This window comes from Panthera tigris, chromosome B4 (genome assembly GCF_018350195.1).
Source record: "Panthera tigris isolate Pti1 chromosome B4, P.tigris_Pti1_mat1.1, whole genome shotgun sequence".
Classification (NCBI taxonomy): domain Eukaryota; kingdom Metazoa; phylum Chordata; class Mammalia; order Carnivora; family Felidae; genus Panthera; species Panthera tigris.
This window is the reverse complement of record NC_056666.1, coordinates 135,389,236-135,405,436: the sequence shown is the minus strand read 5'-3', so window position 1 is coordinate 135,405,436 and position 16,201 is coordinate 135,389,236. Positions and strand designations below refer to the sequence as shown.

Genomic DNA, 16,201 nt, shown 5'->3' with positions numbered 1-16,201 from the left:
GGCAGGGTTTTCCCTTTGTCTGCAGCCCCAGCAACTGGGGAAGTGTCTCTAGGCTGCCATCCCGTCTCCCTTATGTGCACCTGCGTAGGTCTGCAGAGGTGAGTCCGTTTGGTGCCAGCCCTCTCCTGTGTCTCATCCTGGCTCCCCAAGCCCACGATGCACCACAATTTGTGAAAGTTTTACCTGAATTCTTCTGTCCCACTTGCGTGGCGCCTTACTTCTCTTCTGACTCTCCGGAGGGCCTGTCTTTCTGGGGTTTCAGCTCCGACGGCCTTGGACTCAGCTGGGGGTCTTGTTCACACAGCCTTTCCTTGTCAGTGTGGGAGCCACCCTTTTTCCGGCTCCCTGCACCCTGGGGGAGGTGGCCCTGCTTCCCCGTACCTTGAAAGTCGGGTGAGGCATTGGGCCTGCCTACAGCTTCTGGAATGTCAGACAGTGTGCCGTACAGCACGGTCCTCTGCCGTCAGCAGGGAGTGAGGGGACCCAGCATGGGCTTCCGCAGCGCGTTAAGGCAAGCAGAGGGCCCGGGCCGTTGGGAGGTGGAAATTTCCCTAAGGACTGGAGTTTTCCGGAAGCTGAAGTCATTTCCGCTAGAAAGCCAGAGACCCCAGCTTGGGCTTTGTGTGTGTGCTGTGGCTCACCGGTAGCTCTCGTGAGGCTCAGCTCAGCCTGGAATGAGCCAGGTTGCCCTGGGCCCCTGCCCCGGAGCGGCCGGGCAGCAGACTGGGTGGTGGCCGTGTCTGTCTTTCTTAAGCCCCGAGCAGACCAGGAGGTGCGAGCACGCCCCACGTCTGTGGCGTTGCCGTCCTCACTGCTTTGCTGGGCAGGGGGCCCTCTTGCAGGTGACGAACCGAGGCCCGAGGAGAAGCTGGCCCGGGTGCTGGCAGCAGTGGGCGTGGCTCTGGCCGGGTCAGCCCCTGGGGGCGCGTGTTGGGTAGGTTAACCTCCTCCACCACCATGGTCAGCCCCACGGTCACCACCGCTGACGCCTTTGGTAGCCAGGCGATGGCATTTAACCCGCATGGTGATCTTCACCTTCCAGGTGGGGAGACAGACCGAGAGGGGCTCATTCTGGCTCAGCATCGAGTGTTAGGAAGCGGCCGAGCCGGGATTTCAGACACGGCCTCTGGAAGCCAGTGCCCGTGTGGCCTTGCCTTTGGCCGGTTTGCCTCTCCCGTGGGAGGGGGTGAGGCCAGCACGTGAGCGGGCGTGTCTGGGCCCTGGAGAGCCCGAAGCAAGGGCTGGAGTGGAGGGGTGGGGCGAGGTGGTCACAGGAGGTGAGGGGAGGAGGTACTCTCAGGCCTGGTACTCTTGCGGGTGCTGGGGCTCTGCCTGCCGGGAGCTCCAGAGACGGTGTGGGTAGGGCTCGGGGGGCTCCCTCGAGGGACAGGAGGCCGGCGCTCACCTGCCAGCTCCTGTCCCTCAGCGGGTGAGGGCGCCCAGGGCCTTGGCTCCTGGGGCTTCCTGGCCTGCTCCTCCAGTGGCCGAGCGAGAAGCAGGCGGTCCACTCGGGCTGCAGGTGACGTTCAGGGCGGTTGAGGCGGGTGGCCCGGACACTGAGAGGGTCCGCTGGGGGAGGGGCGGGTTACCAACACCTGGGCCCGAGTCTTGGGGGCGAGGCCCTCACCCTTTCTAAGTGTCCTGCTGTTTCGGGTGGAGGTGACGCGCTCTGTTTCGCAGGGGCTTTTGGGAGGGGACTGACCGTGCTGATGTGCCTGTGGCGCCGTGCTCGGGCCTCGCACTTTATTAGCCGCTGTTTTCTTTGTCCCCTCTTTCGTGTCAGCTCCACCTGGAACGTTCTGTGCCGGTTGCTGCGTAAGAGCCCGTCTGGACTCGTGCCTTGAAACGACTCGGTGTCTGTTGTCACGGATCTTGGCCCAACCCGCCATGTGTCTGCGGGTCAACAGGAGGCTGAGGCTGGGCTTGGCTGGGCAGCTCTGCTGTGGGGGTCTCTTCCCTCGTCCAGGGACTGTCCCTCTCGGCGATGGAGCAGAGCACAGAAGGGCAAGCGGAAGCACGTGGGGTCGTGCGGCTTTGCCTTCCCGCCTGGGCCGTGGCCGGTCTCCTGGCTGTGCCCAGCCCAGCGTCCCCTTCTTCCAGGAGGGGCTGTGAACCCACGTGGCGAGGATTGCGGTTGGGACCTGGGGGCCCGGTGGGGAGCGCGGTTCCCTCTGCTGTATGCCACGGCCACCCTGCAGCTCACTGGCTTGTCCTGTCCTGAGGCTCCTGTGTCAAATGCTGCTTTTAAAAAAAATTTGTTTTAATGTTTATTATTTTTGAGAGAGAGCATGAGCAGGGGAGGGGCAGAGAGAGAGGGAGACACAGAATCGGAAGCAGGCTCCAGGCTCCGAGCCGTCAGCCCAGAGCCCGATGCGGGGCTCGAACCCATGGACTGTGAGATCATGACCTGAACCGAAGTCGGACGCTTAACCAACTGAGCCCCCCAGGTGCCCCAAATGCTGCTTTTTTAAGTGGAGCCTCTCCTGACTTTCCTGGGCCCTCCTGGCGACGGGGCCTCTCTCTCGGGGAAGAGCCACATGCTCTGCCTGGTGGGCTCAGTAGGCCTAGAAACTGAGCTCCCGCAGTGCTGGGGAGGCCTCCCGGCCCCTCCCTCCCTCTGCCTCAGCCTCGTTCCGTCCTTGCTGTGCTGGGGTTGAGGATTCGAGCCGTAGCCTGCAAGTGAGAACGTGTGGCTCGAGGCCTTGGTCTTGCTGCCCGCTTGCTCGGTAAGAGCGGGGGTGTGTGTGGTGTGTGTGTGTCATTTGTGTGTGTGTGTGATGCGTATGAATGTTGGGACGTGGGGTGTGTGCACCGTGCGTGTTCCTGGGTGTGGTGTGGTGTGTATGTGTGTGCGTGTGGTGCACGTGAAGAAGCTCTCGGCTCCAGAGTCACAGTTTTGGGTTCTGGGCTCACGGTGTCGCGTCTGTGGCCTTGGCCAGTTCACTTCTGAGCTGTGGCTCTTTGTGTGTGTGAGGTGTGATGACAGAAGCCACCTGGGGGCTTGTGCGAATCCACCGAGGACGGGGCTGAGTTGCTGCGACAGCGCCTGGGACGCTGAGCACGGCCGTCGCTGTCACGGAGGTGACTGCTGGGCGCCCGCGTGAGCCGCTACGGGCTTCTCGCCTCGGTTCCCCTCCCGGTTGCAGGCGTGGGACTGGCCTGCGCCTGTCATCTCCCGAGAGCCGACGGGGCGTATGTGAAACCTCCCGGATGGGGACAGGTGCTTTCCCAGCGAGGACCTGGAGGCCACGTCAGCCTCTGTCGGGAGAGTGGGTCCGATGGCTGGCGAGGGGCCCGCGGGAGCCCCAGGTCCTGGGTCGCCTGGGCCAGCTCCGCGAGGCGCGGCTTCGGACGCTGGGCTCTTGCTGTTTCTGGACGGGTCCCACTGTAACGTGTCGATGCTCCCGGCTCCGGGACACCCAGGACGCGTTGGACAGAGGGGGGTGGGTTGAACGCACGTGCTCTCCTCTGCTTCCTCTCACGACCTCGCTGCGTGACGATCCCGGGGTAGACACGGGGTAGACCGCAGACCAAGGAGCAGACCTGGGGTCGCAGGTGCCCGCGGATTCCCGGTGATGGGGTGCAGTGGTTGAGTGTCGTCCGCTGGCTTCGCTGGCGGGAGAGCCCGAGTGCCGGCAGCGGGAGGGCCGCGGGTGCACAAACCGGTTCCAGCCGCAGGGCTCCGGCCGTGGGGTGCACCCCGCAGAGGGTGGCAGCCACGATGGGGGGATAGACGGCGGGAGGCCGTTGCAGAGACGTGTTTCTTGGGGGAACTTGATCGGGGAGGCTGTGGATGTGGGCGCACCGAGCACAGCGTAGGCTGGGCTGCGGTGCCCTATGGGAAACGAGGGTCCCGTGAAAGCCACGCCCTTGAAATGGAGGTTCCCCGCCCCCACCCCTGCTTGGCTCCCGGCATGCAGATGGTCCCCCGGGACAGAGAGTAGAGGCATCTCCTCTGGAGACATTGACCCCACAGACGACCGTGAGAATCTGCATGTGCTCAGCGGGGAGAGTCCCCGGGTGGGGCTGCCGCCGCAGACACAGGAATCCCCATCAGCAGGCCCTGCCCCCCGCGTGGCCGCGTCTGGATCATTCTTACCTGCCGTTGGACTCGAGCTCACCGGGTCTTCGAGTCTCCAGAACGAAGGACAGAGACCTGTAAAAACCAACAGCAGAAAAAGGAGCTTAGAGGAATCCAGGGCGATGCATAGAGCAGTAGAAAACCTAAAATAGCAGAGCCCCACCCGCATCGTGACCCTCCAGAGCCACCCTGGAGAGCGGAGACAGATGAGCCTTCCCCGAAGAAAGCGACGGCACCAGGAGGGAGCAAGGACAGATCACTAAGGGGCTCTTGGGAAGCTGAGATTTTGAAAACTCAGTTGTGAGCTTTGGATGATCAAGCGGAGGAAGTAGCCCGGGAAGTAGAAGAAAATTTTTTGCAAAATGATGGCAAATAGGAGCAAAAAATAAGAAAATTGGAAGTTCTCAGGGGTGCCTGGGTGGCTCAGTTGGTTAAGCATCTGACTCTTGATTTTGGCTCAGGTCATGGTCTCATGATTTGTGCGTTCAAACCCCATGTTGGGCTCCCCACTGACAGCACGGAGCCTGCTTGGGAGTCTCTCTCTCTCCCTCTCTCTCTCTCTGCCTCTCTCTCACGCTCTATGTCTCTCAAAATAAATAAACCAAAAAAAAAAAAAAAAAAAAAAAAAAAAAGGAAGATCTTGGAGTTCCAGAAAGAGAACAGAGTATGTAAGAGAGAAGACTACAGAAACTGGGATGTCCAGAGCTAGAGGGCATGAGCTGGAGAGCCCCCGAGTGCCTGATACGACGAGTGGGTGAAAGCAGGCTGGAGGCCCTGTGGAGTCTCAGCAGGAAGAGGAGGCCTTAGTCTCCAGAGGCAGAACAGGCCACGTTCAAAGGCGTGGGACCCAGGAACTCAGCGTTCTCACCGTGCTGTCGCACGTCTGGGGCAAACGCTCTCCAGCCCGCAAGCTTCCGGTCGCGAGCAAGGTGGGCACGATTGCTTGTCCTGCTCGGTCCCCGACTCAGGCAGCAGCCGGAGGCGGGCTCAGCCAGTGCGTGGGAAGACCGCAGTGAGGGCACAGGGATTAAGGGCGAGGTGCACCGGCCCGAGGAGATCCAGGAGGACGCTCGCGGAGAGCGGAGGGGGCAGCGGAATTAGCAGGACTGAGAGCGTCCCAGAGGGCTTGCCACAGAGTCCCGGAAAGAGTCGCTAATGGCTACGGGGAAAGCGAAGCAAGCAAGCGAAGGCAGTGATTTACTCTGGGAAAGTCGACGTCTTGTGTAAGAAAGTAAGTGTGACCATGACACGGTGTATGTCGAGCAAAACACTCAGTTAAACTCTAGGGAAGACCAAAAATCATGCTGCGGCCACACTGGCAGGAGGGAAGCTTGTGAGTGAACTTGGCCAGGGCCTGTCTTCATCAGTTGAAAATCAGTAGACCCTGGAAATCACACAGATCGTGAAAGAACTCTCTAAGCACATTGGACATTTGAGGGTAAAAGAACCAGCCAAGGGTTTGCTCTCGGTGGGACTGGGGCCGCGAGGAGAACTGGGTTTTCCGTTACTCGTCTTCCGGTGTCCTGTGGCTTTTTAGACCAGTGTGTGTCTGACCTTCGGAAGTGACAAAAGTGACAATAAGAGAAGGCCCCGGTGGTTTGGGGCCCAGGCCCGATTGGTTCTCACCAGAGTGCCGGTTCCTTCTGTCCCCAGAGTTTGGGTGGGAATTTTGATGGGCTCCACCCCCCGCGTGGTGACAGGCGGGCCCTCGATTCCTGGGGAGTTCCGCCCACAATGCCAGACACTTCCTAGGGGTCTGGCCCCAGAGGTCCAGCGTCAGAGCGCACCTCCGCCGTGCGAGCCGCGGTTTGGCTGGGATCAGCAGAAGCGCTTCTGGAAAGGATCGCATCCAGTCGACTTGAAAATGGAGCTGTTGGAAAGCGTGTGGCTCGTGTCACCCCCCGGGAAGGCCGCGCCGCCCGGCCGGCCCTCCCGGGTGTCTGGTCTGGAAGCCTGGCTCTCCTCTGCCTCACCTTGGATCTGCTGGCCGTCAGCCTGCCCCTGCTACGGGGCTCCTCCCGTGCTCGCCTCCCTCACAGGCCTCAGACCACAGGAGGACGGTTGGGGGAGCCGAGGCCCCACCCCACCCCTGCCTGCACTCGTCCATTTTGGCCCGGTGGCTGCTGGAGCGGAGCAGTGCCTTCCCCCCCATTTCCCTGCAGGCTACAGGCTACAGGCTGGGCTTCAACAGGGCTGGCTTTGCCCTCGTGTCTGCTGGACGTGCTCGGAGGCCACGGTGGTGGAGGGGGGGATTCCGTGGCCTTATTGGTGCAGGAGTCAGCTGTAGCCGTCGCCCAGGGCGTGGTTTCGACAAGAGGGGCCTGACGGCTTGTGTCCCTTGTTGGGACGAGGGTGGCCTGGGTGGGCAGGAGGCCGTGCAGTGTGCTCGTGCGTGAGTGGCCCTGGTGAGTGGAGCCTGTCGTGGTGCTGGGAGCTCGGAGAGATCTTCATTTGCCTTGAGGTTCTCTGGCCTGGAGGAGGTCACCTTGTGGCCCTGACCCCGACAACCCCGTGAAGAAGAGAGGGGTGTTGCCGTGTTTTTCCGGGGGGGAGGGGCGGGGACTCCCCGGGCCGGCTCTCCGTGCAGGCTTCTTGAATGAATAGAGGGACATGTGGGGGAATAGCCCTCGGGTGGCCACCACCAGATCCCAAGTGAGGACTGTGGGCTAATCCCTTGTGGGAGACACGTGGCTCCACTGAGGGGGTGTCCCAGAGCGGGGGAAGGCGTCCCGAGCTGGGGTGCCCAGGCCGGGAGGGTCTCAGGGGAGAGCCCACCTGGGTCTGGAGGATGTGTGGGTGAAGACCAGTCCCGTTTCCCAGGTGGGTGGGGGCGACTTTAGATGGCTTCGTTCCGTCATCCAGGCCCGTGTGCTTACTCGGCACCTCGCCTGTGTCGGGAGCCGTGTTAGGAGTGTGATGGGAGTGCGGTCGGTGGAGTGACGACCCCCGAGGTGTCCACGTCCTAATCCGCGAACCTGTGGGTATTTCGCCTTACGTGGAGGGGGAGGACGGAGGTCGCCAGAGCTGCCCTTCGGGTGGGAGATTGTTCTGGATTGTCCGAGGGAGCTCCGTGTGTGCACAGGGGTTCCTGGCAGAGGAGGCAGGAGGCGGGGTTAAGCAGTGTGGCTCCAGCTGGACAGGGGGAGCGCCGACGTCCTGATTTGAGCCCAGCGAGGCCTGCGTTGGCCTTCTGACCTCCGGAGCCGCAGGACGGTAACTGTCGTTTGAAGCCACGGCGGCTGTAGAAACTAATACATAACGAAGACGTTTTCTCTGTCCTCGCAAGACCGCCGGTCGCACCAGGGCACCGGGTGTAGTAGGACAAGAGGGACAGGGCGCTGTGGGGTTGGGGGAGGGCTGCAGATGAGACAGGGGTGTCCGAGAAGGCTTCTGGGACCAGTGGCCCAAACGAAGACCAAGTCTAGGCTGGTCAGGCAGAAGGGCAGCCTGGTGAAGCTGGGGCCACGAGGGTGCTGAGCTCTGGGGGGGGGGCTGGAAGGCCCGGCCACAGCCCGGAGTGCCAGGGGGTAGAGGGAGGAGAAGGGCCCGGGGGGGCCGCTCCCCAGGAGCCGAGAGCCACGGGGACACGGCAGGTGGAAGGGTCGCTGCAGCCGTGGTGGCCACGAAAGTGGGTGGAGGGGCCTGCTGGGCTCCTGCTGACGTCCGGGGCCCTGCTGGGTGGGGGGACCTCCGGCGGTGGCAGTGGACATGGAGAGGACGGACAGCAGGGAGAGGCGTGCGTGCCACTGGTGCCCGGCCGGACCCTTGTGGACGGTAGAGCCTGACTTTGGTCTTCGGGAAGGGGCTTATGAGAGGGTGTCTGGAGCCACGTATGGCTGGCCAGTGTCGTCGTTGCCGTCCTCTCTAGCTGGGGTTTCCTGTGACCATTCCGTCCCCTCTTGCCAGCTGGCTCTGGCCCCGGAGAGGCCAGGGTCTGTCTGCCCGCTGACCGTGTCCTATGTGCCGGGAGGCGCGCAGCGTGGCCCCCCGTAGCTGGTGCTGAGGCCTAGGAAAGGCCAGGCCCAGTTGCTTGACCGGGAAGTGGACGAGGAGGGGCTGGAGGGGCCCCTGGGGACAGGCCAGCGGGGAGGCAGGTGCAGGGCCTCCTCCGGCTCCGAGGTGGCCAGCCTTCCCGAGTCGGTATTTACGGAGGCAGGGATGGGGCTTCGGGGACTGATTCGTCAGTGTTAACGTGCGGAGAACGTCTGTCCGGGCCCTGGCCTGTGGGGGCACTAAAAATGGGTCCTGAAGATGTCACCGGGAGAGGCCCGTTTTGGGAACTCTGCCCACACTGATTTCTAAGGGCGTGGACTCCCCGGTGCAGGTGCCCTGGGCTGTCGGGTGAACGGGCCTCACCAGGAGGCATGGGGTGGGTGCCACACACCGGCTGTGTGACCCGGGGCACGGTTTGGCCTCAGGTTCCTCATCTGTAGGTGGGGGTGATGGTCCCCCCCCTTTCGGGTTGGTGGGAGGATCCTGTGGGTTAAGAGGTAAAGTTATTTCTGTGTGAATTTAAAAAGCCACCGTGCTATTTTCTTCAGTGCCTTTGCTCCGAAGCTGCTTCCTCTGGGAAGTCTTCCTTGACCAAGCTGTCCTCTTCTGATCACTCAGCAGCCAGCGTTTGTCCGTCCCTTCAGAAGATGTGAATTCAGCACGGCCAGGTGCCGGCTCTCCTGGTGCAGCAAAGCTCCTGTGTCTTCATGGTGGGCGGGGGGGGGCCTTAAAGGAACGCACAGACTGTCCCGGGTCGTGGCGCGGCACGGGGACAGGGGCCATGTGGGAGTGTTAGACGTGGCCGGTCAGGGAGCCCTCACCCCCGGAGGACCTGCGGGAGGGAGGAAGGGGCTGCAGGCAGGTGCCTGCAGGTGCAGACAGGGGGGTGGGCTTGGCACGCTCCGGCCTGCCAGGAGGCCAGTAGGAGCTCAGTGGACCAAGAGAGGGGGTGGGAGGGGGCACAGAGTGCCAAGGGCAGGCCTGCAGGCCGTGGGGAAGACTTTACCCCGAGGAGATGGGAGGCCCCCCCCAGAGGGCCTTGGCGGTCGGGCGGGGGGTGGGGGGTGCCGTCTGACATCCGGGCTGGAATGTTCGTTCTCCTTTGTTGAGCAGGGGGAGGGTGGGAGCCGGCCCAGGTGAGTGGGGCCGAAGCAGAGAGCGATGGGGGCTCTGGAGGTGCCCCCGGGGGCGAAGGGCCAGCTCTTCACTCACCTTGGTGGCAGAACCCGAGGGGCGCAGAGGCCCGAGCAGGGGCCACAGGCGGGCTGGCCGTCTGCTGCGGGGCCGCCCGTCCCGGGGAGGCGACGGGCGGCGGGTGTTCCTGGGTTGACAGACGGGCGTGGGGGTGCGTGTGGGGCTGGCTTCGGTGGGGGGACGGCATGAGGCCCTCTGGGGAGTGCAGACAGGGGTGTGAGACAGTGCTCTCGGCAGTCAGCGTTTCGGGGGGGGGATGGGGAGCGGGCAGCAGGCCGATTCCGCCAGAGTAAGACGATCAAGGTCTTGAGAGGCACCGGCCCGCTGTGTTTGTTTCTTCTGAGAGGTCAGGTGGGATCGTGATGGGATAGCCTTGGGCTCGCCGGGGACCCGGAGCTGAAAGCCTGTGCAGAGTGGGGTCCGCACACGGGGGCCAGAAGAGGCACCCGGAGCCACCTCTCTCCCGGGGGTCACCCCGTCCGTGCTGGCGCTCTTGCTTGCCTGTCCTGCCTGTTCCTGGGCGTCCTGCTCACCGGGGCTCTGCCCTCGGTGGCCACGGGTGCGGTCTTGGGCAGCAGGTGCGGCCTGGGGAGCGGGGCTGGCCCTCGGGCTTCCTCTGAGCACCGCTCCCTGGGCTTCTCTCCCTCCAGGCACCAGCTTGCTGCAGGAGGTGGTCTACTTGGTGAGCCAGGGGGCCGACCCTGATGAGATCGGCTTGATGAACATCGATGAGCAGCTCCCGGTCCTGGAGTACCCACAGCCGGGCCTGGACATCATCAAGGTACTCTCTGGGCCAGCAGCGCGCAGGCCCTGGGGCTCCCTGGGGTCCCTGAGTGACAGTGGCTCCTGAGGGGCTCAGGGGGCCCATGGCTGGGGGGAGAGGGGACAGCCAGGACAGACTGAGGCCCGCGCCCGAGGTAGGCAGTGACGGTCAGGTTGGAGTGGTGGGTGTCGTGGGTGACTTCGAGGTAGAAAGGGGGCTCCCCAGCGTGGCTCACCCCGTCTGTCGGGGGAGTGGAGGAGGTAGCCCGAAGTCCAGTCCGATGGAGCCTCCCTTCCTGTCCGTCACCTCTCAGCCCAGACCACGGTTCCTGCGTGGACTGCCCGTCCGTTCTCCCTCTAGACGAGCATTCTGAAATACAGCTCCGAGGGTGCGCCCCGCCCTCCTCTCACTGCTCTCCGCGTAAAGTCCAGAGTCCTGCGGGAGCCGGTCTCTGCCTGCACCCCGGCCTCCAGTGCTCACGCAGCTGCCCCGGGGCGTCTGCACCCCAGTGTTGGCCACGTGGATCCAACCCGTGTCGACTCCTCCACGGAGCCCTTCTGTAGCGCCGTGCCCACCACCCGCGGGGCCCTGCCTTTGACCCTGGCGTGCAGCTGAGGACAAGACGGACAAGGCTGTCATGACCCTCCGAGAATTTGCATTCTAGCGAGGGAGACCAGCAGGGGAGGAAGAGCAACCTGGGGTTTAATGGCGATACCGTATAGGGCACCGTATAGGGCACAAGGTGGGACAGCACACAGGACGGCAGGCGCCTCTGGGGGATGGCTGAGTAAGGTCCCGAGAGAGGAGCCACGCGGGCACGCCGGGACGGGCAGCAGGGAGCGTGGGCCTGGCACATTCCGGGAGCAGCAGGAAGGCCCGATGCCGATGTGATTGGTCCAGCAGACGCCCCTGGGCACCTCGGCCTCCTGCTTCCTCTCTGCCCTTCACGGCCCGGGCAGGCCCTCTGAGCAGACCCCTGTGCCCGTGATAGCTTGGCTCACACCGTGGGTGCCCGAGGACAGGGACCACGTCTCGTCCGGTCTGGAGGGTGGCCAGATGTTGGGTGAGAAGTTTGTCAGGTGCGCTGCTGGTCCTGAGGCGGGCGAGCAGCCGTGTGTCCTCTGAACGCTATTCCCTCTGACCCTCTGCAGGAGCTGACGTCGCCTCGCCTCATCAAGAGTCACCTCCCCTACCGTTTCCTGCCCTCCGATCTCCACAATGGTGATTCTAAGGTAACCTTCCTGCCCCCACTCCCTGGCGGAGCCCCCAACGAGCAGAGACTGTCCCGTAGGGCTCAGGTCCCAGTCCTGAGTTCCCAGAGGCCTAGGCGTGCTATGACGCGGTGAAGGCCAGCTTTGAGCTCTTGTCCCTAGCGTTTTATCCGTGGTTCTGATTTAGGCTTTTCCTCGCAGCGGAACGTGGGCTTGACCAGCCTGGGTCCAGCCTTGGTCCTGTGGACCCACGGTCGCGTTCACGGTCTCTGACTTTCCTCACTTTCTCGACGTGCTCGGTTTGTGACGCTTCTGATTCTCATCAGCAGTGTCCGGACCGGCCTGTTTCTGTCCTCCAGTCCCTTTGAAGTCATGGTGCAGGACGGAAACGTAACACAGATGCCGTTGCAGGGGGAGGGTGTCCTCGGCTGGAGCGGGGCTGATCTTGGGGTGGGGGGTGGGGCGTCTGTGCGGCGGCTCCGAGGAGCAGCAACCGAGCCGTCCCTCCCTCCCGCCACAGGTCATATACATGGCTCGGAACCCCAAGGACCTGGTGGTGTCCTACTACCAGTTCCACCGCTCCCTGCGGACCATGAGCTACCGGGGCACTTTCCAGGAGTTCTGCCGGAGGTTCATGAACGACAAGCGTAAGTGTGTCGGCCGGTGCCATCAGTGGCTCCCTCGTTGCCCGTGCATGCGTGTGCCTTGTGCACGATGCCCCCGGTCCCCACGATAACCGCGTGGGTTGGGCCTGCTTTCCCTGCCCACGGGCGGAGGAGCGGGGCCGGGGTGGGGGAAGCTCACCAGGGCGGCAGCCGGGGCTTCCAGCTCAGAACCCCGTCTCTCTCAGCACGTCGTTGGCGTCCTGAGAAGTTCCCCAGGTAAAAGCGTTTCTCTTCCTGCCGGGATTTTGAACAGTAGAAACGGAAGCCCAGATAGTCCTGCTGTCGGGGACAGAGGCCCGAGTGGGGACTGTGGCTTCGTGGGCCTTCAGCTGCCCTGGAGGATGGGGCTGGCAGGCTTGGGCCCCCAGCTCCCGGCTGTGTGACCGGGGCCTGCTTTGGGTTAAGGACAGGCCGTGCTCTGTACAGGAGCTCGTCTGGGGAGGGAGGAGTCAAGCTGGGGGGCCCAGCTTGCCAGGGGCCCTTCCATATGTCCCCCCCCCCCCCCCCCCCCACTGCCCGGGGCGGGAGAGCCCGGGCCACACCCACTGCACTGGGGCCTTGTCCGTGGAGTCAGCAGCCCCTGCCTGAGGTGGCTCTCCTGTTGCCGTCCGTGGCCTCTCGGGGGACCCTTCCGGGACCAAGAGCGGGAGTTCAGTGCGGGTTTGCACCCGGAAAGCTGGAGATGGGCCACATCAGTACTTTAGTTAGATCCGGGCCCAGACGATTCCATACCCGAGTCTGAAGATACACTTCGCATTTTATTTCCCGTCTCCCGTCTCAGCGCTCAGCCTCGCTGTCCGCTTGCGTGGCCCAGTCGGAGGTTCTGCACTGAGATTATGGGACAAGACCAGGGTGAGGTGCACGGGGGAAATCAGGAATGTCGTGTCCCAAATAAGTCCCGGGCAGCTGAACCGGAGCTCCCTCCCAAGCCTCTTGGAAGGCCGGCCCCTCACGGGTGCAGTGGAGCACACGTGGCCCTCGGTGCCCGGAGCCTGGAGCCCGGAGCTGCTCGGAATCTGCTCCAGCTCTGCTGGGGGTGGACGCGGGGGAGGTGGCCACTGCACTTGCCCCAAAGTCCCTGGAGTCCATGAAAGACCCTCTGCCCAGCCTCCTCCCCCACCCCCCCGGCCTGCCTGCCGTCTGGCTCAGGTCCTTACAGTCTGCCAGGCGTTTGGAGTAAGCCATTTAATGTGGTTTCCAAACCACGTCCTTAAGTGCCAGCATGTTCCGCTGCCTCTAGAGAAGCAGCCACCCGCATGGCGACAGCGTCCCGTAGACAGGCGGCCACCAGCTTCTGACTGCCACCTGGTGTCGGTCTTAAATTAGCTCCTGCTTGGGCCAGGGTGGTTAAAAGTTACCCCGAAACAGGTGTTCCCGAGTTTTAAAGGTCACGGCACGGCCCGACACTGCAGTTCAAGGCCACACATAGTTGCTGCGATCCCACCAGAGTCTCCCGCCGCGTGTACTTAGCCCCCCAATGTCCTCTCTGTTCTCCCAGTGCTGGCAGCCAGCGCACCTCATCTGGGGCCCTTGGAGGCTCGCACTGTCCTCTCTGTGTGAGGTTCCAAAGAATTCGAAGAACACAGTGCAGCAGAAGCAGTGGCCGGGCACCGTTTGCTAATAGAGTGACCTTAGAGGACCTGCTCCCAGGGCCCTGCGTATGGGTGTTGCGGCTTGTGCACTCGGGGTGGGGGTGCCTGGGGCCGCATGCCAGGTGATGGAGCGTGGAGGCCCGTCCCACGGGCAGGGTCACTCACGCAGAGGGGGGAGAGTGAGCTGCTCTTCTCCCAGGTGATCTGCTTGGATGAGCACGTTGACTTCCAAGAACGGAGGGAACACGGTGGGGAGAGGCAGAGAGGTGCCCTGGTGGAGCTTCCTTCCCAGGGTGGCACAGCCTGAGTGGGAAAAGCAGTGTCCCCGCCGTCAGGGTCTGTCCCCTCTCTGCACCTGCTAACCGGGGCTGGGAGAGACACAGGCATGTGCTGTCCTTGTGATCATCGGCCCCGTGCGAATGACCGCTGTCCCCATCTCTCACTGTCCCCGCTGCCTGTTCTTATGTGCAGTGATCACTGTCCTCACCGTCCCCACATCACCCCTCCTGTTCAGTCCCCACGTCACCCCCCATGGGCATTGCTTGCCTGTTTTGCAACTTTTCTCACACAGCCCCTTGGGATGACAGGGAGTTTTCTTGCCTTCTCTGTTCATGACTGTTCGACTCCTGCTCTGTCCCCGGACTCAGGTCACCTGAACTGTGTGCCAGCGCGGGCAGTGACCCGGGAGGCGGGTTCTCCTCTCGGGGCCCCCGTGCTTATTATTAGCCCGTTGGTGAGTTGGTCCTTGTTCCCTTCTCTGGACTCTGCCTCGTCCTCTCAAGTGGGAAGGCTGGCCTGCCTTTTAAGGCCGGCCTGCTGTGTATGGGGTGGGCGGGACGTGCCGGGCTGGCCGTGGGAGGCATGCCGGGGGGACCCCGGGCCCAGCAGCTAGACCTCTGCAGTGAGGAGACCGAGGCCCTAGCGGGCTAGGATGTAACCCGCGGTGGGTCCCTAACAAGGCCTCTTGGCTGAATCCATGTTCGCTTTGTTCTGTCATCTCTGCCTCTTCCCCCGACCCCTGCCGGAGCCCCTGGGAAAAGCCCAAGCTTTTCCCTTGGGATCTGGTCCTTCGGGCCACCCCTCAGTGACCCCTGATGGACTCCAGCTCCCTCGGGACGCTCCTTAAGCTGTGGGGCCAGGCTGCTGGTGTGCCGCCACCTGCTGGCGAGACGGCAGACTGACGTCATGGTCCCGGGCTGGCTGGGCAGGAATGGGTTTTCCCAGCCTGTCACGCATTTAAATCCACGAGGTTCTCTGCACCGTGGGGGGTGGAGGCTACGTTCCTGCTTGAGGTGTGACTCTGACAGGGACAGGAGCAGTCCCCTGCCACCCCCTGGCCTCCGTGTCCCTCGGCAGTCCCAGTCTGCGCAGGACTGGGTGTGTGTCCGACCAGAGGGAACAAGTCGGTGCTTCCCCCCCCAACAGGCCCTGAGGCCGCGAGCATTACGTGGGTGTTCTCGCCGTGCTGGCTGCTGGCTGCCCTATAGGTCCTGTTGTCACCCCGCTTGTGGAGGACCAGGCTCAGAAAGGCTAAGCGGCCTGCCCCGGTCACACAGCCGGCGCGGGATCTGAGAGGCCGGGCCGCCTCACCCGGGGCGTGTCCTTTGCCATTCCGCTGTGCCCCCTCTGTCCCGTCTGACCTTGTGCTCTGAGCCACCTTGATGGCCCTCCTGTCCTTACACCTTTAAGTCCATTCACAGCCCTGATGCACCCTTCCGGGTCTGTCCCCACGGGGGACGGGGCCCCTCGTGTCACGGTGCCTCCCTCCCAGCGTCGGTCACTCGTATCTTCGCCGCCAGTCGTCTTGGTGACCCCAGACAGGCTGGGAGCAATTTGAGCCCAAGAAGCGGGATCCACGGGCCCAGTGTTTGTGGGATGGATGGGCACCCGGGGGGGAGCAGGGCTACGGGCAGTGTGGCCAGCGCTCCTGGCTGGCGCCTAGCACCCGGCCGGGCTGCTCCTTGGTGCCTGGCAGGGCCCCGAGTTCTCTGGCTGAGGCCTTCCTCCATTTAACACGGAAGGCCCCCGGGAAGACTCATCTCGCTGAGGGAGCGGGTGAGGATCCGTGGTGTTTATACAGAACATTTCGAAGCAGTGGGGCCGCACGGACTGGCAGCCGCCCCCCCACCTGCCCATGTGGCAAACCAAAGCCCTGAGGGGTGTGGAAAGTGCGGGGGCTGTGGTGTGGGGCGTGGGCCTCGTGTGTCAGCACACACCGCCCCTCCTCCTCCCGCCGACTTCCTGGTTCTGCCCGGCATTGTGCCCGTGGCCCTCTGGCCTGGCCTGTACTTTGTCCTGCCCCCGGCGGAACCGACCGGCCCCGTGTCTCCGTCGCACCGGGCGTGGCTCCCTTCCTGGTGACCTCGTGTTAAACGGAAACTCGTGGGAGCCCGGTAGCGTCCTTCCCCCTGCTGAGCAGAGGCTTTGCCCCTGGTGGTCAGGTCTTCAGGGCGTCCGGGGGTGGGGGAGGGGAGGGGCCGAGGACCGTTGGCAGGAGAGACTGGCACACAAAGCCGGGGGTCTGGGACTCGAGAAGGGGCTCACCTGGGGGACTGCCCCCGGAGCTGAGAGCTCGTTCTCCCCTTCCTGGACCACAGCTGTTGGCCAGTAAGAGCGGAACCTTCCGGAAGGCAGGGAGCCAGGCCACCCCACTTGTGCACGTTGGTTCCCCCTGGGCTGTGATTTCACCTGTCCCCTTGTCT

General features: G+C 63.5%; 1 protein-coding gene and 1 long non-coding RNA gene across 6 annotated transcripts in view; one reads left to right on the top strand and one right to left on the bottom strand.

The window, feature by feature from the left end:
• SULT4A1 (sulfotransferase family 4A member 1) overlaps positions 1-16,201 on the top strand; it is a 37,871-nt gene that overhangs the window by 6,805 nt on the left and 14,865 nt on the right. For all 4 annotated transcript variants that reach the window (XR_006220290.1, XM_042993484.1, XM_042993482.1 and 1 more), the window contains exons 2-4: positions 9,919-10,049; positions 11,183-11,263; positions 11,763-11,889. Coding sequence is in view for 3 of the 4 variants with exons in the window: in XM_042993484.1 (XP_042849418.1) it covers positions 9,919-10,049; positions 11,183-11,263; positions 11,763-11,889 (339 nt within the window). In the remaining variant the exon portion in view is untranslated. The remainder of the gene's footprint in view (positions 1-9,918; positions 10,050-11,182; positions 11,264-11,762; positions 11,890-16,201) is intronic.
• On the bottom strand, positions 11,989-16,201 carry LOC122240492. Of its 2 annotated transcripts, XR_006220295.1 has the most exons (4): positions 16,044-16,201; positions 13,424-13,802; positions 12,640-12,735; positions 11,989-12,186 (listed from the first exon to the last, which is right to left on the bottom strand). It is a non-coding gene; the product is annotated as an uncharacterized LOC122240492 (long non-coding RNA). The 2 variants fall into 2 exon arrangements; XR_006220294.1 differs by having other exon boundaries at positions 11,989-12,735.